Here is a 21408-nt window from a genome sequence, read left to right on the forward strand (position 1 = left end):
GGTCCCTCTTGTTTGCACAGCTCCCTGGACACATTCTCCCAGTGAACTGATTCATATTCATCATTTGCTGAAGGAATAATTGAAGTTAATTCCTTGGCCATGAAAAGGGAGAGAAGCAGTAAACGAATGTAAAGCTGTTGCCAAGGGCACACAGGAGGCCTCATTCCGTCACTGTTTTGTATTGATGTGGATACTTGGCTGGTTCTCAGCCCTGCTCTGACACGGCCAGAATGCCTTAACATAGTAAAGGTGATCTTGATTTGTCATGTCTGCCCTTCGTTGGCCCTTGTTTTCCTTTCACTATGTAAGTATTAAAGTAAGAGAGAGGGAAGCCTCGTGTCACCATCAGATCACGTATTTCCAGTCTAAGTCAATGTGTGATTTAATTTTATTAACATCTCAGCCCCTGAAAAACATAGATATTGCTTCTCCGGAAGAGGAGAGAGAACCCATTCTTTCTGCTGGATATTCATTTCAGGTGGAGGGCACTGTCTTCCACTGTGTATCCCTATATGTGCAATGCTAAGAACAGGCTATGCATGTTACAGAGTATCCAATAAAACAGAACAGATCTAAAGCCAATCCTGGTATTAGAGAAAGAATATTATAGAAATAGCGATGACACAGCAGAGGGAAACAGAATGATACTTAGACAAGCGATATTTTGTTAGTCAGATGACTTGATCAGACCAGACCTGCATTCTTTGGCAAAAAGGAGATTAAGAGTAGACCCTATTGACCCACACGCAAATCTTTATGGGAAACAAGAAGGTTGCATGTTCACTCTTAACTTTAGTATTTCCTTACTATTAAATGCTTAGCTGGGCAAACATAATAGTCCATTAATGTAGAGGGGGAGGAATTATAGGGGATTGCATTTAATATGTATTGTGAAACCTGCCCTAAGCAGCCACCCAAAAGACCAGCAAAAGTAAGTTGCCTCATATAGCTGGGTGTTAACTGAAGGTAAAAAAAGAAAAAAAAAAACCCACTCTGGGGATCCTTGGGGATACTTTAAAGTGATCTTTTAAGACAGAGTTGCTTGTTGAAGGTTATCTTCATTGCAGATTTCAGTGTGTGTGTAAGGATGGAATTGTGAGCTTGGATTTCTGCGGCCAAATAGATACATTTGAGAAAACAAGTGAACATATTTGCTGTACTTTTGCTATAAATTCCTACTAAACCATTGGTTTCAGAGTAACAGCCGTGTTAGTCTGTATTCGCAAAAAGAAAAGGAGTACTTGTGGCACCTTAGAGACTAACCAATTTATTTGAGCATAAGCTTTCGTGAGCTACAGCTCACTTCATCGGATGCATACTGCATCCGATGACAGTATGCATCCGATGAAGTGAGCTGTAGCTCACGAAAGCTCATGCTCAAATAAATTGGTTAGTCTCTAAGGTGCCACAAGTACTCCTTTTCTTTTTACTAAACCATTGTTCTCTTAGAATAAAAGACTGTTTCCCATACATGCCAATCATAATTAGGAGCATAATTTCATTGATAGGGATACATTTGTTCCCACCCCGTGTTAAAAATAATAAATATGCAATAGTGCGAGATGTAGATTTTATTAACCTGAGTTTGGGATGATCGAATGATTCATGTAATGGCTATGCAGGTCACCCCAAACAAGTGCCAATAAAACTTTGTTCTTTGCTTTTTGTGTTGTAGAAACTGTTTTGGGAAAGAGTTGGAGTCCTTTGGGAACAAATTACATTGTAATCACTGTTTTGGGTAATGGCAAACTAGTGTTTCGTAATCCAACATTTCGCAAACTGTGGTCTGTGAAGAACTGCACATTTTCGTTGTACTAACTCCGCTCCTTATTTCCAGCAGCTAAACCAAGTTAAAAGAAGCTAAAAATAGATTAAGTATTTCCTCTTATTACTTTGCCAGGTAAAAAAGTTGCTGTAGTTGCCATAGGAGTGTTGTTCGATTCATAGACCCTAAAGCTGAAAGGGACCAGTGTGGTCATCTCCTCTGACCTCCTATACAGTGCAGGCCATAGAACTCCCCCAAAATGATTCCTAGAGCAGATCTTTTAGAAAAACATCCCATCTCGATTTAAAATTTGTCAGGGACGAAGAATCCACTGCGACCATTGGCAAACTGTTAGTTAATCTCTCTCACCATTAAATATTCGTCTAGCTTCAACTTCCTGCCATTGCAAGTGGGGCAAATGATGGTCCACCTGGGAGAGGAGAAGGTGTCGATGAGACGTACCCGCTATTAAGATGTGGTACACTCCAGAAGACATTGTAAGAACATCTGTACTACCTACCATGGCAGAGCTGAAATGAGATATTCCCTTGCTGTTTGACAAGTTACTTAAGTATAGGAGCATACAATACAGAGGACAGTTAGGGCGCTAGCCTGGGACTCAGGAGACATGGGTTCTATTCCCGGCTGTGCTTCAAGACACCCTGTGTGACTTTGTGCAAATCATTTAGTCTCTCTCTGCCTTGGTTGTCAATCTGTAAAACAGCTGTTCTCTACCTCACAGGGGTGTTGTGAGCATAAACATATTAACGATTGGGAGGTACTTAGATGCTAGGGTAACGGGGGGCATAGAAGTACCTAAGATGGAGACAAAGATATAATATAATTTGTAACTGTCTGCCCTTATGATCAATCTTGTTGGATCGCTTTCTCTGTCAGCCATGAAAGTGTGTTGGATGGGGAGCACAGCTGGTGTGGTAAATGTAAGTACCATTATGACAACTTCCAGGAATCTATTAGCAATGCCCAGCCTGTCCATAGGAGGAGCCTGGGGGGATTTAATCAATTCCAAACAGCCATGAGACTGATTAAAATCAGTCACATGCTGTAGAGAAAAAAGGAGCCAAATTCAACCCTGGTGTATTTCCACTGAAGTCAAAGGCATCCCCTTACCTCCCAATCCTCAGCATTAGCCAACAGATGCTACCTCCTCTCAGACCAAACTGTCAGAGACAACAGCTCTACAGCACCACCTTGAGGGATGTAGCTTTATTTTTTTTACATTCTCAACCAAAATCCCTGAAAGTGAAGGGTTTGGGGGTTTTTTAAAATATTTTAATTAAATGTTTAAAATTTTAAACCCTATTCAGATTTATATGTCGTTTAATAAATCAAAAATAAGTGCAGTGAAGCTACTTAAGCACATCTGGTTTGAGGTTCTGGCGGTGTGACTGCTTGCATGGTTTAAAAGACCGCTGATGGAATTCAGAGCAGCAGCTGTGTTAGTCTGTATCCGCAAAAAGAACAGGAGGACTTGTGGCACCTTAGAGGCTAACCAATTTATTAGAGCATAAGCTTTCATGTCCATTTATTCTTTTGCGTAGAGACTATCCGGTTTGGCCAATGTGCATGTACAGTCTCTACGCAAAAGAATCAATGGACACAAATCTGACATCAAGAATCATAACATTCAAAAACCGGTAGGAGAACACTTCAGCCTCTCTGGCCACTCAGTAAAAGATTTAAGGGTGGCAATTTTGCAACAGAAAAGCTTCAAAAACAGACTCAAACAAGAAACTGCTGAGCTTGAATTAATATGCAAACTGGATACCATTAACTTGGGTTTGAATAGAGACTGGGAGTGGCTGGGTCATTACACATATTGAATCTATTTCCCTAAGTTAAGTATCCTCACACCTTCTTGTCAACTGTCTAAATGGGCCATCTTGATTATCACTACAAAAGTTTTTTTCCTTCTGCTGATAATAGCTCATCTTAATTAATTAGCCTCTTTCAGTTTGTATGGCAACTTCCACCTCCTCTGTATGTATATATATATATCTTCTTACTATATGTTCCATTCTATGCATGAAGTGGGCTGTAGCTCACGAAAGCTTATGCTAGAATCAATTTGTTAGTCTCTAAGGTGCCACAAGTATTCCTGTTCTTTTTACTGATGGAATTATTTTCCCGCAGCTATTCATCTATCATTCTCAGTGGCATGAGTTCTCATTGTAAGATCTAGTGGCTGAAAGTTGAAGTTGGCAACATTCAAGCTGGGAAAAAGATTTTAACAGTGATGGTAACTAATGATCGGAACAACTTACAAAGGGCTGTAGTAAATTCACAATCACCTGGAGTCTTCAACTCAAAACTGGATGTCTCAATAAGATACGGTTTAGTTCATCCACAAGTTATTGAGTTTAGATGTAGGAAATAATGGGTGAAAATCTCTGGTTTATGTTTTATCCAGGAGGTCAGACTAGGTGAACATAATGGTCCCTTCTGGTCTGTGTGTCTCAACCTGTGTAAGTGCTTAGTGGTGGTTTTACGTGCAGGTAAACTTGGCAAGATTCTTTTAGAATCTGGCATTTAGGACTTTGCTGCGCTAGTCCTCTCAAGCCCTACGGAGAAGAGCATGGCAGAGGGCTAAAATAGAGTGCAGGAGATGATTGTGACGCAAACCTGAAAGACAATGAAACCTGAAGAACAATGAAAGTAATAGGTGGCAGGTTTAAAACAAACATAAGGAAGCACTTCTTCACACAAGGCACAGTCAGCCTGTGGAATTCATTGACAGGCTACAACCTGTGGCTCTCAAAGGCCAAAAGCATAACTGGGTTCAAAAAAGAATTAGCTAAGTTCATGGAGGATAGATCCATCAATGGCTATTAGACAAGATGGTCAGGTATGCAGCCCTGGGCTCTGAGTGGCCCTAAAACTCCAACTGCCAGAAGCTGGGACGGATGACAGGGGTGGATTACTCAATAATTACCTTGCTCTGTTCATTCCTTCTGAAGCATCTGGCACTTGCCACTGTCTGAAGACAGGTTACTGGGCTAGAGAGACCATTGGTCTGACAAGTATGACCATTCTTATGTTCATATCCTCTATGTTCTTATGACCCCTGGAAGAAGTTCTTTGGAGCTTATGTACAAATCAATGTGCTACGTAAACACATTTGTCTTGATTGTCACTTTTCACCAAATACTACATCTGTGCTAGTAAAATAATGCAGAGCCTAATTTTCAAAGCTGTTTATTTGCCTCCTTGTTCTTTTGAGCCATCAAGCTCCAGGGTACGTTTCATTTGATGTATGTATGTATGAAAAATGATTCAGAAGTTGAAGGGACTGACTTACAAGGGAAGATTAAATGAACTAAATATGTGTAACTTGTCTAAATGCCAACTACAGGGAGACATGAAAACAGCTATACATGCATCTGAAAGGTGTATTTGCCAAGGAGGGTCTGGAGTTGTTTGGAGTGATGCCAGGAGAAGTAACTGAGAGTAATGGGATGAAGTAGAAAGAGTGCAATCAGGCAGAATATCAAAGAAAACTCCATGAGAATGAGATGAATTGGGCAGTGGAATTGTTTTTCCCAAAATGGATAGTGTCCACAAAGCTGATAGAAGCTCCAACAAATGAGATATTTAAAACTAGAGTGGACATAGCTCTTAAGAGCTGAGTGTAAGGAGCAATCTTACATTGGCCAAGGGTGGATGTTCAAAATCAGTGGTTCTCGACCTTTTTGGGCTCAGAACCTATTTGTAAATCTTTATGGCCTATCACGACCCAGTAAAAAGTCTGTGGGTGGAGGCTTTGTTTCGGTTGGGTCATGGCCCCTGGGGAGGGAGTTTGGGTCCTGCCTGGCACTCACCCCACAGAGGGGGCTCCTGCAGCTCCTGTGCTGTGGGGCTGGCTGGGCTTGGCTCTCTGTCTTGGGTGTTGAAACCTCCAGGATTGCAGCACCTCTCAGGTTTGGTCCCACCATCCTGACTGGTCCAAATTTGTACGAGTGGAGTTGTGACCTGGCTCATGGGGTTGAAGTGCCGCTTACTCAAATTTGACCTACCCGGACTCCTGTCATCATGACAGCTGAGCCAAACCTGAGTAGCTCTGGGACCCCAGAGGTTGCAGTGCCTGGAGCAGGGAGAGGAGCCCAGCCAGCCCTGTGGGACAAGGCCCGCAGGAGCTGCCATGTAACCCTCTGAAACATTCTGGTGACCCAATTTTGGGTGCCGAACCATGGATTGGGAAACCCTGTTCTAAATGACCGAACTGGTCCTTGCCCATCTCCACTCTTGTTGACTCTGTGATATATTAACATTCCTGTTTGTGTTTGCATTTCAGGGCTGCCTTCAGCAAAGAGTCAGAAGTTCTCATTGGGAACCTGGGAGATAAACTAATCCCGCAGCAGGAGATCCTGCGTGATGTCAGTGATCTGAAGGCCTTGGCCAATATGCATGAAAGCCTGGAGTGGTTAGCTGGTCGGACAAAGGCAGCCTTCTCCAACCTTCCAACAGCCCAGAGTAAGTAGCTGTCATGGGTCTCTTGATTGTATGGAAACACTGGTCTTGATGGTAAAACCTACGAATAACTGTGTCATGAAACTGGAGAGGAGAACCTCTTACAGGCTAGATCCAAGGGGTTTTAAAATCCACCTGCAGACATAGGTTCTGCTGGGTTACAACTCATACAGCACTAGGCTGTTTTTAAGGAGCAGCCCTGGAGCATAGGGCATGTGGAGACGCATCTTCAGAGTGGTAGAACTGGAGCAAGTTGCCTTAGGCAGGCGCAGTTCCTCAAAAGGCTCAAGAAGAAGCACAAGGCAAAGCATCTCCATATTTCTACAGAGCACAGTATGTGCTTCCCTCTGCACGGTGCCAGCTCTGCTCGCTTGTGTGGGAGTAGTCCTACAACCCCACTCCTCACAATAGTGGGGCACCAGCACCACTGGGAACACAAGCCATGGGCAATCTCTGCATGCAGAACCAACAGGTGAAGATGGTATCTTGCCCCCATCCTTCTCTTGTATATGCACACAGGGCCAGACACAATCCTGGCCACAAAATTTTAAACAACTCCTGCTAATGAGGTTCCATAGGGTCAGATATTAGTAGTGGGCCATCGGGACACTTTTTATGTTTGAATAAAATAAAGCATAGCTAGATCATTAGATATTTTAGAACAGTTTTATATGGATCCAGTAGAGAAATAGGAAAACTTACCTCTTTTCTATAAGATGCATGACATACAATATAACAGGAAGAGAATGCTGTCTTTTCACTTTCCCAAATGCCTTCATTACCTCTTGTTTCTTCTGGTTATTCCAAAGCATGAAAGATGGGGGAAAGAACATATTTTTATGAAAGATCCACATTGGAAAGCAGTTCAAACCATTTCAGGTTCCCCAGGTTACAGTACAGGAGGCCGGGAAATTGCTCTGTATTGAGCTGAGGCTGAAAAGCCTGCTTAGGAGGAAAAATGATTGAGAGATTCTCTTTTAACTAGAGACATCCTGGTTTATATATTGAAACAGCTTATTACTGTGGCATTGTTACATTGGCAGATGATAAATCTACTGAGCTGGCAGTGGCCCCCCTCATACTGAGATGCATTGTGGTCCAACAGATAGCGTAGAGGACTGGGAATCTAGCTTCTATTTCTGGCTGCATAACCTCTGGCAAATCATTCTACTTCCCTGCAACACTGTTCTCTGGGGATAATGATAGTACCCTCATCTGTGGAGTACTTGGAGATCTATGAATGAAGAATGCTAGGCAAATGATTGTGGTAGCTCTGATTATTAGCATTATTATTGTTATTGCCCACAGAGATTCTTGGCCAAAGCAATTATGCAGCGGAAATACAAATTGATCTCAGCCATGATTTCCTTCTTTCTGAATGAATGAATCAGCTATAGTAAAAATACAGTTGCTATTTAAAAAATGCTGTAGGAATAATACTACACTTGCAACTTAGTCATATTTCTGTTGTTTGTACATCACTGAGTCCCCTGACACGACTGATGCTGACAGACCTGTGCCTGTAATGTTCACCATTATGCAGAGGATGACATCGTTGACCGAATAGTGTCCCCTATGTCATTTCATTGTAGCAATAACATGCTCTGCCTGGTACATCTCAGGGTGATTATTACACTTCTGGAAGTTTAAAACCATTGAGCTATCAGCCTCATAGTATAACACTCTCCAAAGCATGCTATAATTGCCTAGAAAAGTACTGACTCTCAGGTCTTTTTCCTTACATGACTGAGGGACATTCAGCACATCAGTTAACTCAACTGGCACCCTTCCTAACCATCTCATTGTAAACAAGCCTTTGAATAGCAGAAAGACTTTATAGCAGCAGTCCTTTTTACTGTGGTTGCTTATGGAAGGAGGGTTTATTTCTTAATAGGTAACACTATAATGAATTAGCTAGTGTGTATGTTTACCAGTATTAAAACTGCTCCTGTGTGTGACATAGAGTCTATGCTACTAATGGCTAATGAAGATTCTCCTTTAACTCAAATGGCAGGGGTTTGTGTTCTTTTGGAGCAGTAGGGGATGAGTTCAATCCTTACTTTTGCTCTGACGTTCCAAATGGCTGTAGGGTGCAAGGCAGTGACCACTACAAAGTGGCCATTTATTTGTTACGGGACTTTGCATTTCTTTAACTGCCTCTCATCTGAGGAGCCGAACGTGCTTTACAGTCATTATGCATCAACACCGTTGCAAAGAAGACAATGGCAGTATTAAATCGGCTGCCTCTAGGGTGGAGTGAAGCAGCTGTCAACTGTAACGCTACACCACAGTTCAGGAAAGGAGGAGAAGGAAATTGTAAGTAGACAATGGAATTACACAAGTGAAATGTAACCAGGACACCTGAAACAGGTTGCCTAGTGTGGACACACTGCACTTTTTCAGTTCAGTCACACCAGTGCAAGTAGCAGTGAAGCAGTTGTCTGGGTTGAGATTTTCAAAACACTGAAGGGTGATGGGTAACCAGTTCTCATTAACTTTAATGGCCTTTAGGTATCCAAATACTTAACTGTAATTGAAAAAAATCTCAGCTTTAGTCTTAGCGGTGTTACTAAACGATGGAGTCTATTGACCTAATGGTCAGAAGTGAAGCCTGGTGGGATGAGACTCATAAATGGAATGTCAACACAGCCAAGTGCAATCTATACAGGAGAAATAAAAAGTGAAGAGAAGGGGCAGAGGTGATGGCATGTGTCAAAAGTATTTACAAATCTGCCAAGCTACAATGAAGAGTGTGGTGGTGAAATTCTTTTGGGGAAGGATACAAAGAATAAAGAACAAAGGAGAAATGAGACAAGGCATCTGCCTACATTCCATCAGCACAGGAGAACAAACAAACAAAAACAAATAAATAAATAAATCCTAGGCTGACTTGGAAAGTGCTTGAAACAACTGGATACTGAACTCCTGCGGGATTATAACTACCCAGATCTGGCTGGTTTAGCGATTCACACAACACCAGTGCCATAAAACTTACCTGTGCCACAATTTATTCGATTCTAGATAGATACTTATACATCACTCATCTCCTTAGCACCTAAATACTGCTGTCCACCATGCACAAAGGAGAATGGGGCAATAAATAAGCTAAATAAAGGTGTCTCCCATCATAAACTGTCCAAATTCAAGCTCTGGCTGATTGCCGGACAGAGTAGATGCTAAAGACAGAGGTCATGAGCTCTGCAGTCATTAGGAAAACTGACCCAAGCCCCTAGAGTCATTCTCAATTTCAGCTTTTGTCACTTCGATTTTGAGATATTTGCGGATTTGAAACCTGCGGATTCTGTGCAAATGCAACTGACTGACTGCTCCTTGATTCTTTGTAATCTGTGTGTAGAGACCTCTTCATCATTTCTGTGCCAAGTTTATAGAGTGCTGGCTACCCCTCTGTCTTAGCAGGCTGACTTTGAGCTATAGGGCAGCATGATAGTCATTGTCATCTTCTGTTTCTGAACAGGTCCATCTTCAGCCTTATTTTGTACTTTGGAATAGGTGCTATATTAAGAGCCTCTGTCAGTTGAACTACAGCAGTAATTCCAGTAGGCGGTAACAGTTGTAGGCTCTTATCCTTTATGGACTAGCCATCAGATTGGGGCCAAACATGCTTGGCCTGAGTGTTACCTGTAAAAAAGCATGATGAGAAAATGAAAGCTTTGCTGCGGTGTGACATGGGACGGGGAACTAGGAACTCTGGGCTTTTCTTCTGACTCTCCAGCTTCGGACCAGGAAATTCCCACTTGGGGAGGAATTTTCCAAAAGGGCCAAAGTGACTTAGGAGCACAAATCCTGTTGAAAGTCAATGGGACATGTTCTCAGTCACATGGGTGCTTTTGAAAATCCCACCCTTGCGAGCATTTTCCTCCTATGTATAACGGGGTCACCAGCATGTAGCCCCCTCTTAGCACTGCTGTGCGGATTATATGCTTAATGTTTGTACGTTTCCTATGTGGAGAATACTGCTGTTGCAGGGGGTCGCTCTACACAGGACCTAAAAGGTGAGAGGAGCCTGTTTATGCTCCTGTCTGCGACACAGATACGGACAGAGTCTGCTGCCTTTCCGAAGTCCTTTTTGGCTGACCTTGGCGGCTATAGGCTGTTCAATCCCAGCTGGTTCCTCTTCCTCTCTTAAGGATAGAAAATCCTCCATTCACAGGTTTGCGCAGGGGCAGGGCTCAGCAGCCCTGGGGCTCATTTCTGGTTTATGTCACATGTTTCTCAAAGCTCATGTTGCAGGGTTTCAGCCAGCCACCTGCCGCGGTAGGATGGGATTCCCCTCCCTCTCCCCCCACCCCATTTGTATTCCGGGGTTTGGGGTTTTTAATCTCCTTCAGCTAAAGCATCAGAGATGATCACGGCTAGACATGGGATATTGCACAGGGAGGGCCAGGAATCGGAGGAGGCAGCGAGCATTCTCTCTCTCAGATGCTTGGCTGGCTGGCTCTTGCTTGCATGCTCAGGGTCTAACAATGTGTGTGGTTGGGAAGGATTTTTTCCTCAATCAGATTAGCAGTGAGCTTGGGGGGGTTTCACATTCCTCTCCAGCATGTGGGTGCGGGTCACTTTCCAGGATTCTCTGGGTATAGCTTACTTAAATATTTCCCTGCCATTGTCGGGGCTTCAGGCGTTGGTGCGTCTCAGTCCCTCCTATTTCCTGCCTGTGTCACATTATAGTCTAGTCTCATGTGGGCTATAATACTTGGTCTAATTTTAGTTGTTGGGTTTGGTGTGCGGGTGCTCAGTGGTGGTGGCAACCTCTGATGTAGAGGGAGTCAGACTAGTGATTTGGCCTTCAGTTTTCGGACTCTCTGTAGGCCACAGTTGTAATCCCCCTGAATCAACAGACAAATCCCATTGCATTTAAAATTCAGACTGGTTACTCAAGAAAAAGAGAGGAGAAACCACTGCGAGTCAATAAAAGCACTTACCCAGGTTCTTCTTTTGAAGCAGAAATGGGAACGTGAGTTTCTGATAGTCCAGAAACTTCAGCTATCAAATTCAGTGACTGGTATTATTTATACAGTACCAAGTATGGGCTGCATGCTTTACAGAACAAATGAGAGCCGGCCCTGTCCCCACGAACATACAATCTCCTTTCAGATGTGATTCAACAACTGAGAGCAACGGACAACAAGGGAGAAGAGAAGAGTACGGAACAAAGGGCCACAATAATAAGATGAGACTCTGTGCATCTTGATGATATCACTGTTTTATTTTGGTACTTGTCTTCTTACCTGCTATTATCTGTGTCTCCCTTCGTAGCTGTTTCTTGGAGCGTGTCCTCCCAACACTCTGTGTCCACCCATTCTTACAAGAAAGGATTGTCATTCGTGTGTGTGCGTGTGCATGATGAAGCCCAGGTTTTTGTTCTTTTCCACGGGTCCTGACCTGTGCTAATGCTTTTGGGTGAAGTTTTGGACCTATTCGAGTCAATGGCAAAACTCCCACTGAATTCAGTGGGGCCAGGATTTCACCCTTGGTTGTATTATCAGAAGTACATTTACTGGAAAATGTCCATAATTTGTTTCTTTTAGCCCGCTCCCTCAACTCCCCACCACACAGACACATGTCCCTCCTTAGGGTGCCTTCCCCTATAGACAGCCCATAGCTTTTTCGTGTAATGAAATAGCAGATGTTACGTGAATATGAATATACAGAAAATGGCATACATACATTTACAGTTGGTTGAGTAAGAAAATGTGGTAGGGAACCGGGGGTGGAGGAGGTTAAGGAAGCCTTTTATGAATTCCACTAAAGAAAGAACTATATGTAGGTGACTTTTTGGTTAGACTGTCAAAAGGCCCCTTACTACAGATAAAAATTCAATAACCTTTCCCTGAGAATGTGTCACAATTATCACTCATTTAAAAACAGTTCTGCTAATAGAGTGTTTTATCATGCCGGGCAGTCTCTGCATTGTTCATTATTTAGTGTTTGCTAAGCTGATGGCACTTCCATAGCTCTCCCCTTATCTGCACTTCTTCAGAATTGGATTTTATATTTTTCAAACCAGTCAGATATGACAAAGCCATTTGCTTTTTCTCTTGTCTTTTAAGGGAACACAAACTTCTTTTTAACAATCACCATTTAAGGATTAAAGTTGGAGGAAATGACTGAATTAGCCAAGGTAGTCAAGCAAATTTTAAATAGATTATATGTTAAATGGAAGTGGAACTTTCCTCTCTTCCCCCCTCTATTTCTCCGTCTCATTGTATGTAGATATAACATATACAATCCTCCATTCCCTCTTTAGAACACTATCCTTCGGAAGCCCTCTGAATATTATGCAGAAATGAATTATAATGCACAGTGATGAAGTTGGAAGACAAGATGTTGTAGTCTTACCTAGATGCATTAGAAGACGGGTTGTGTACTGTGTGCGTGTGTGAAGATGGAAGATAATGACATTAGCCTAACACCTTGGAGACACCAATTTACATTCAACTGGTTGTTTTGCATATAGTGACTTTGGACTGTTACAGTCAGCAGTTACTTATGTTGAGTTTAAAGAGACTCTGGGGACTGAGATAACATAAAGACAGAATTGCCTTTCTTCACTAGAGAGATTACTTCAGGTACAGTTAAGTTTGTACATTTGTACAATGTACCTGTGTGTATGTAAAAATATATAGATATATAATCCTGTGTAAAACCAAGGATATACTTGGTCCATTATCATCTATCATTCTATGTGTGGTTTCTGTTTCTTGTCTCTGTAGAGGAAGATTTTTCAGACTCTATTAGAGTAATACCTTGACTATTCCTCAGCTGGAAGAACAGCATCCTAGTGATATTCTCAGGAAAGGCCACACATTGAGATCTCAATCACATTTCCCCATCCAGAGATCGTACTGCTGAAGAGATTGAAGATCCATAAAATATTCTGTCTGTCTGACTTGGAATAGTTTTGACCCAATGAACCAGGAGTAGGAATGATGTTTCCACGGATAGGATATGTACACTCAAGGGCTGGACTTTTTGAGACTTGGCTCATATATTGGGATGCTTCCCGTCCATCACTGTTGTATGCTGCTTCCCAGTGGGTACCGAAGGGGAAACAGCAGAACATTCAGAAGAAAAACCTTCAGAAGGAGCTTTAAAGGAAACCCCCACAGTCTCCCTGGAATGATGAAACAGTAACAGCTCCCAGGATCCTACACAAGTTCATCAGATGCCCAAAGAGCAGATTAACCCATGAATGTTCACGTTGCACTAGCTGCTGTAGAAAAGAGAAAAAGCAGCATAAAACAACTCTGCAGTGAGATGTTAACAAAGCATTTTCTAAACAAAGAATTGCTTCCAATACTTGAATAACTCCCTGTAAGGGAGATTCCCTTTTGAAATGAATACTCCAGGTTCCCCCATGTTCCTTCAAAGCAGAGGTTATGTGGATCAGAGGTATGACAGGAGAGGAAGTAACAGTTTGGAAAAACATTGAAAACAAGGGAGAAACTCAAAACAGTCTAATAATATTCCAGTGTAGCCAGAGCTCATGATTTGATCATGCATCTTGCAATAGCTGGTGCTCTTCTTGAAGCCCTGGCTCTTGGAGTCACATGATGAGATGAGAATCTTTGCTTTCATTTTTATAAACAGTCTAGTTCTTATGGGTCTGGAGAAAAGCTTGAAAATATGAGCTCTAAAGTCTAAAACACCAGAAAACAAATGAAAAACCCCCACAGTTGTTGGCTTTATTTTAAATCTCATGATCTTTAAGCCAGTCTCATCTGTGAGGGCTCATTCTTTTTGAATGTTTGGGGTTGACAATGCTGAGATACGAGAGAGAAAGTGAAATGTGACAACAGTTAAACAGGGCAAGAAACCTCATAAAAATGCATTTGAAAATACTTTATGGAGTTAAATAACACGAACGCAAAGAGAAATAATAAGAAAAAGAGTGATACTAGAAGAGAGCCCAGAGACTGTACAATGCTTTCAACAAAGGCTTGAAATGGGATGGAGAGTCAGTGAGGAGGAGAGAGGGGAAAGCAACGGTAGCAAGAGCACACAGAGGGACAGAGAGGAGGCCAGTGTTTGCAGAAGAGAGAGACACAGTCAAGGAGCCTGAAGCAAGCCCATGGAGTGTTTGGTTAACAAGAATGCATATTCTGACCCGAATGATGTGAGGAGCTAGTGTACCTCTGAGAGCTTCTTAAGACGGGGGTTGGGCTTTTTCTTATGTGTAATAAGGAAGGGAGCAGCTGTGTGCACATGGTGGAGCCTGGAGAGTTGGGACTCAGTGAAGACAAAGAGAAGGAGTTGGGGGATCTCATTTCCTTGTGGGTGGAGTTAACCGTGCTGCCTTTGCATGGGAAAAAGGGAAGCCCCTGCTGCTCTATTGGAGATTTAGGCTATGTCTACACTAGGAGCTGGGGTGTGATGCCCAGCTCATGTACACATACTGGTGGTAGCTCTCGTCTGAGCTAGCACACTAAAAATAGTACTGTATTCCAAGGTCGCATGGGCAGTTGTGAGTGGCAGATTTGAGGAGAGCTAGCACGAGTATGTCTGATCAAGCTGGGAATCACTCCCCCTACCTTGTAGGGCAGACGTAGCCTTAGAGATGGCAGTAGTTTGATCAGTGGGAGCTGTGGGGAGAGGAGTTGGGGGGGAAGAAGCTGTGGGGAGAGGAGTTGGGGGGAAGGGGCAGTGGACTTGTTGGGGCAGGTACTTCCAGCAGTGCTCCAAGCTCCTTTGGCAGGTGTCTACCCAAGCTGCAAACCTGCTAAGGAGTGCAGAAGTGGAGATCCTCTCTTTTTCTGTCCAAGGAGCTTGGGAGAGCCCAGGAGCTGGGGCAGGAGGGTGTTGGGAAGGAGCAGGTTTTCCAGGGGAGATTGGCAGAGAGAGAGATTTGATAACCAGGGAGCCAGACATTCAAATGGAAATTCCTAACGTTTTCCCCACAGCCCGGTGTTAATCAGCTTCACAGCTGATCCAGTGTCTGGAGTGGAACGCGCCAAAAGTCTGGCCCAAAACAGCTTTGAGCTCTGGAAAAGTTCTGATCCAAATCTGGGATCAAACTTTCCAGCTCAGCATGGGCAGCCTGGTATTGCTGTAGATTGGATTACGGAAGACTGCTGCCAAGGCCAGGCTACACTGCCTGGAGGCTTTGCCCCACCCGAAGGCTGCACCTCTCCCTGCCCAGAGGTTGCACTAGCTACACCACTAACCACAAAAACATTTCCAAACTCCCAGCTGTCAAGAACAAACCCATTTCAGAAAGCACACTCCCTCATCTACACGCTTGCCATTTCAGAGATGTGGTTTGTAATTGCTTATTGGAATAGGTGAACCTTGCAGTACAGTGTTTTGTATTAGACGTGAAGCTAATTACTGTGTTTGGCCAAGCCAACCACACGTGAGATTTTAATGGAAGGTATAGCATCATGCTGTGGAAACATCCCCCCTCGCCCCCCCCCACACACACATACACAGAAGGGGCTTTGCATTTGCTGCAGTATCAGCTTCTTTCCAAGAAGGGCTTCGCCTTGCAGCTTTTTCTCCCTCTTGGAAAAGAGGAGATTCCTTAGCCCTAGTCAGCTGGAGATGGACGAGCATCTCCACCAAAGGATGCTGAATCCTTCCACTGACTATATCTTTCTGCCAATGCACATGTAATTAGGACTTGATTATGATAATTGCCTGCAGGTGAGCACAGCCTCTTATTCCTCTTGAGAAAGTATTTCCCTTTTTGTTCCTGATTCCTCTGTCACCCATCTGGACAGTCTGAAGTTACTCCTAATGTCATGGAACCAGCGCACCACCCTGGCTTCTGTCTACACAGCCTCATAGTTCATTGCTCTCATCCATTTTACTTTGGAATCCAGCAGATTTTCTCATAGCACTATAATACTCACCACTGTCATGTTTTGCTCTTTTTATCAGTTGTATCCGAGTCATTTAATCAAAGTTTTTGGTTTTCCGGTGATATAAAGCCGGGAGTCTATTTATTTTTTAGGTCCAAATTATGTCGGGCTTAAACTGGGATGTGAATCAGGGCAGAACTTGACCCTTATTAAAATGTAAGAGCCACTCAGCACATCCCTTGGAAACCCCCGTGTGAGGAGTTGGTGGTTCCCAGGACAGTTTGCAGCGAACAGGAATCCACATAACAAAGGTGACCATCTGATTAGGTTTGCCAGCAAGGGTGTCAGCGTCTTTACAGAGCAACCCAGGAGTGATTAGGCCATTTAGATCGACCTGTCCCTTTCCCCTATGTGAGGGCTCTCCAGGTCAGGTGATCTTCCTCCTACCACAGGCGATCGCTCCAGAACTGGAGGCATATTGGTAGGGCAGTATGAGGAAGATGCTGTCTCCACTTGTTATGTAGATGTGTGCAGGCTTCAGACAGCACCTCTTATGAATTCAAAATTTACTCCAAAGTAGAAATAAAATGTTAATGTAACGGAGGTGTCCCAGATACTGTACTTAGGTATTGCAGGGGTCTGTCAATGGGGCACAGTCTTATTAATACTACTTAGCAGTTTCCATCCATAGATCTCAAAGCACTATGCAAAGCTTGCGGAGTAAGGCTACTACAGTGTCTCGACTAAGCTGGACCACTTACAGCGCAGGGTGTTAGCCTTCTTTTTGCAAATTGCTATATACCTACTATTGCCTAAGCAGAGAGCTGTGACTGTTAAAGGAAAGCACCCTTCATCACTGACAAAGGGATGTCCTTAAAAAATGACACTATAAAGCTCCTTTATACCACTCTTCCAGTGTAAATGGGCACATGCTTTACACCCACTTTAGGGCACCTTGATGCTGGCAGGGTGGTGTAAAGGAACCTTAGTATGAATGAAAATGAAGCCCGATGAGGTGTTAGAATTGATGCCTTTCTCTTTATCGTCAGCCTGCGCTGCTCTGCTGAGATGGGTCTTTATGTTTAACCCAAACGTTTCAAATTAACTGAATTAAGCTCTTAAATGTGGGTATATTTCCCCCAAGATGGAGCTTATTTTGTCCATTGCTGAACTTGTAACACATCTCACTGAATCGATTATTCACTGGGACCTTTTTTTTTCCTTAGAGACTTTTTATTAATAGATAACTTTATTTAAAAGCCAGAATAATGAAAGACTACAAAATGTCTGTCTGACCTCCAACAGCAACAGGAGGACTTAACGAATGTGTCTGCTCCATTAGTGCAATAAATGTGGATTTTTTAACAGAAAATGCTGTAAATCTCCTCTTAATGCGAAACATCTACCATTAGCTTAAAGTGCTGAATTTTGAGTGCTTGTATTCTCTGATGAATTCCTGTTGCTTAGACATAACTTAGACTAAATGAGAGTTTTCCTTTTTAGCAACATAAGCAGTCTCGCCGTCTTCCAGTATCCATTCCGCTCCTCAGCTCAAGTCAGGATACTTAAAAAGTTAATGGTACACTTACTATATATACTAAAAGCTGGGTCAAAACCCCTCCTTCTCAACTTTTTATCCATTCTCGGCTTTCCTCTGTTTCTTCTCTTCATAACTTTTATGGCCTCACATACTCCTCCTCTTCCACTGCCCATAGGTGGGGCCCTACTAAACTCGCGGCCGTGAAAAACGCATTTCGGACAGTGAAATGATCTTTTCTCTACTTTTACCCAATACTATACAGATTTCATGAGGGAGACTTACATTGCTCAAACTGGGGGTCCTGACCCAAAAGGAAGTTGCAGGGGAGGGGAGGGATTGCAAAGTTATTGTAGGAGGGGTTGTGGCATTGCCACCCTTATTTCTGCGCTGCCTTTGGAGCTGGGTGACCGGAGAGTGGCGCCTGCTGGCCAGGCACCCAGCTCTGACAGCAGCGCCCTGCCAGCAGCAGCACAGAAGTAAGGGTGGCAATACCAGACCATGCCACCCTTCCTTCTGCTCTGATGCCTTGGGAGCTGGGTGGCCGGAGAGTGGAAGCTGCTGGCCAAGGGCCCAGCTCTGAAGGCAGCAGCACAGAAGTAAGGGTGGCAGTACCATCCCATGCCATCTTTACTTCTGCACTGCTGCCGCCAAAGGCGCTGCCTTCAGAGCTGGGCTCCGAGCCAGCAGCAGCCCCTCCGAGCCTGCTGCCCAGCCCCGAAGGCAGTGCCACCTGCAGCAGCATAAAAGTAAGGGCGACAATACTGCAACCCCCCTACAATAACCTTGCGACACACACACCAGGTAGCCCCCTTTTGGGTCAGGACCCCTACAGTTACAACACTGTGAAATTTCAAATCTAAATTGCTGAAATCATGACATTTATTATTTTTAAAATCCTATGATCGTGAAATTGACCAAAATGGACCGTGAATTTGATAGGAACCTACCCATAGGGGGGCCAGGTGTCCTCACTTTGGCTCCCTTCTTGCTGAGCCAGTCTTTCTTTGATTGATCACGTTCACTCACAGATTTTCAGCTACCTTATCTGCACTGATGACTCAGGGATCTACTTGTCTTCCTCCAGACAATCTCACATCTCAGCCTGTCACTCTGACATCCCTTTTTGGTTATTACACAAATAAGTTAAACTCATCATGTCCAAACACTCTCTGAAAGCCTCTCCATGCCCTTTTCCCTCCATCACTGTTGATACCACTACCCTCCAGACCATCACTCAGGTCAGTTGTTTTAAACGGGGCATGATATAGGTGTCATGGGGAAGTGTGTTCTATCATGTAAGGTTCCCCCAAAGCAAAAGCATAATTGCTAGGAGCCCTAAAACACAAAGATTCATAGATTAGAAGGCCAGAAAGGACCATTATGATCATCTATACTGACCTCCTGCATAAACCAGGCCAAAAACTCACCCAAAATTTCCTAAAGGAGCCCCTGCAGAATTCACATGTCTCAGAAAGCTGTTGGGCAGGATTCGGACTCACAGAGCATGAGGTGTGCTCAATGGCCACAACTTGGTTGCCTTGAGCCATTCACACAGTCAATGGTAGGAGCCCTAAAAGGAGGATGGTGTCAGAGTGCAGACTCCTGTCAGGCCATATCTCAAGGAGGAGGGCTCAAATGTTGGATACTGGTTACAGATAGTATTGCCTATAACATTAAACAGTACAAAAGGCTTCATCAAAGTGCTGTGGAATCAGAACCATAACTGTGAAACAGCCCTACAGGGCTCTGGATGCATTCTGTCTCACTGGGCTTTGGACCAAACTGAGGGATTTAAAGGATCAAACTGGGATTTTTTTCTAACTGCCAGCACTACAAAATTACCTGGGGAATCCGAAAACCAAGCTATGGATGTGAACCTCCAACAGCAGATCTGAACTGACCGTTTGGTTGATGGGCTAGAATCCAGCTGGTTCTCCCATAACTGATTTAGCGCTGCAGGACTAAAAGCAGTGAAAACTTGTCTGTGACAGTAAAGTCAGCAGGCAATATTTGACATGCATGAAGGGAGCAGATACACTGAGTGGGAAGGAGAACAGGAGTATGTGTGGCACCTTAGAGACTAACAAATTTATTAGAGCATAAGGTTTCGTGGGCTACAGCTCACTTCGTTGGATGCATAGAATGGAACATATAGTAAGAAGATATCTATATCTATCTCTATCTATCTATCTATATATATATATACACACACAGAGAAGGTGGAAGTTGCCATACAAACTGTAAGAGGCTAATTAATTAAGATGAGCTATTATCAGGAGAAGAGGGGCATTTTAACACAGTCACTTATTCTGGCTGTGGCTGCTCTTTGCGGAAGAACTTTTGGCCATTGGCATCTGACTGCATAAATGTTTGGCACATGTCGTTCTATGGCATTCGTAATCCAAGCGACTCATTGCTTTTCTGGACCACTGGGAATCGGGCACCCAATCTCCAGCCAGCTGTGTTAGCCAGGTCCTGATATTCTTTTTTTGAGAGCAATCTTCCCTCCTCATTCAGTGCCCTAACGCTCTTTCTTGATACTTCTGTGCAGAAACTGCCCTTGTCGATTAGCAGATAGTGCCATCACCCCCTTGACCATTTGCATCAAATATTTAATGGCTAGAGGATTAGAAAGTTGTTTTTCTGACCCAGATCCACAGAGCTCATGGCTTTTCTTCTTAGACAACATGTATACTGCTGTGCCACACAGTCCTGGGCATTGATCTGGTATCTTGGGGGTCAGCTTTTTAGCTTAAAGTTATGATGATATTAATTACTCTTGTTCCAGTTTCTTTCCTCCCCCTCACCCCCTGAAGCACAGGGGATTGTCACATAAAGAAGTGACCTAATTAGCAGCGCAATCAAACAGTCTTCCCATAAAGATTCCTCGTCAGTGACCCCAGGAATGCAAGGCCAATCTTCATGGCACCAGCTTCAAGGACTGCACCATATGGGAGCCTCTTCCCCACTGATGCACTACATCCAGTTCAATCCATGCATAAGGCTCAGCTGTCCGTCGGTTACTAGTAAAATGGCTCATTCGTGTCAAAGATCAGCAGCAGCTAGTCCACCTGACCCTCCTTCATTTGGTGTTGGAAACAATTTAACTGCTGGTGTAGATGGGTCAAAACAGTTTTCAAACCCAGTTGTGGGGATCCAGGAGGACCCGTTGATAATAGCCATTGTCAGCAAAGGGTCATTTCATAGTGTTGATGCAGTAAAACTGGGTGCACACGCTTTATATTCGTGAGAATTGGAAAAACAAAAAACTGTAAACTCTGCTTTAATTCCAGTTCGTGCTGGTGGCAAAGTCAGCCTGTGACTTTGGGCCTGCACTGCTCCTTATAAATCTGGGGCATAATCTTTTCTGACCTAGTGTAGACCTTGTAACTCCCTTGTTTCCTTTCCAATGGGTGGTACTTTGCCTCGTCCCATTTTGCCGCCTAGGCCTGGAATATCCTCCCTGCTTCTCTGTAGCATTCATATAGGGCTTCTGGTTTTGGATTTTAATTGATGAACACTGATGAAACACCACAATTAAAGAAAAAAGAACAACAATACCAGAAATGGTTACTTGTATCCAAGGGCTTGTCTACACAGAGCAGTAATGCTGAGTACAGGAGTGTGATTTCTAAAGCACACTAACGTTGCTCATTAATTCGTCTGTGTAGACCCTGCTGGGGTGCACTAAAGATTCCTTAGTGTGCTTTAACACAGTGCTGTCTGAAAGAGTACCACATTAAAGCTCACTAAGAAACTTTACAAAAAGATTACACATTGCAATATATTCTTCT

General features: G+C 43.5%; 1 protein-coding gene across 2 annotated transcripts in view; it reads left to right on the plus strand.

Annotated features, from left to right (window-relative positions):
• Nucleotides 1–21408, plus strand: part of EXOC4 (exocyst complex component 4) — a 578416-nt gene that overhangs the window by 499991 nt on the left and 57017 nt on the right. For both annotated transcript variants that reach the window (XM_007055935.4, XM_043520885.1), the window contains exon 14: nucleotides 6078–6256. In XM_007055935.4, the coding sequence (XP_007055997.1) occupies nucleotides 6078–6256 (179 nt within the window). The remainder of the gene's footprint in view (nucleotides 1–6077; nucleotides 6257–21408) is intronic.

The sequence above is a fragment of the Chelonia mydas genome, chromosome 1 (genome assembly GCF_015237465.2).
Source record: "Chelonia mydas isolate rCheMyd1 chromosome 1, rCheMyd1.pri.v2, whole genome shotgun sequence".
In the NCBI taxonomy this organism is placed as follows: domain Eukaryota; kingdom Metazoa; phylum Chordata; order Testudines; family Cheloniidae; genus Chelonia; species Chelonia mydas.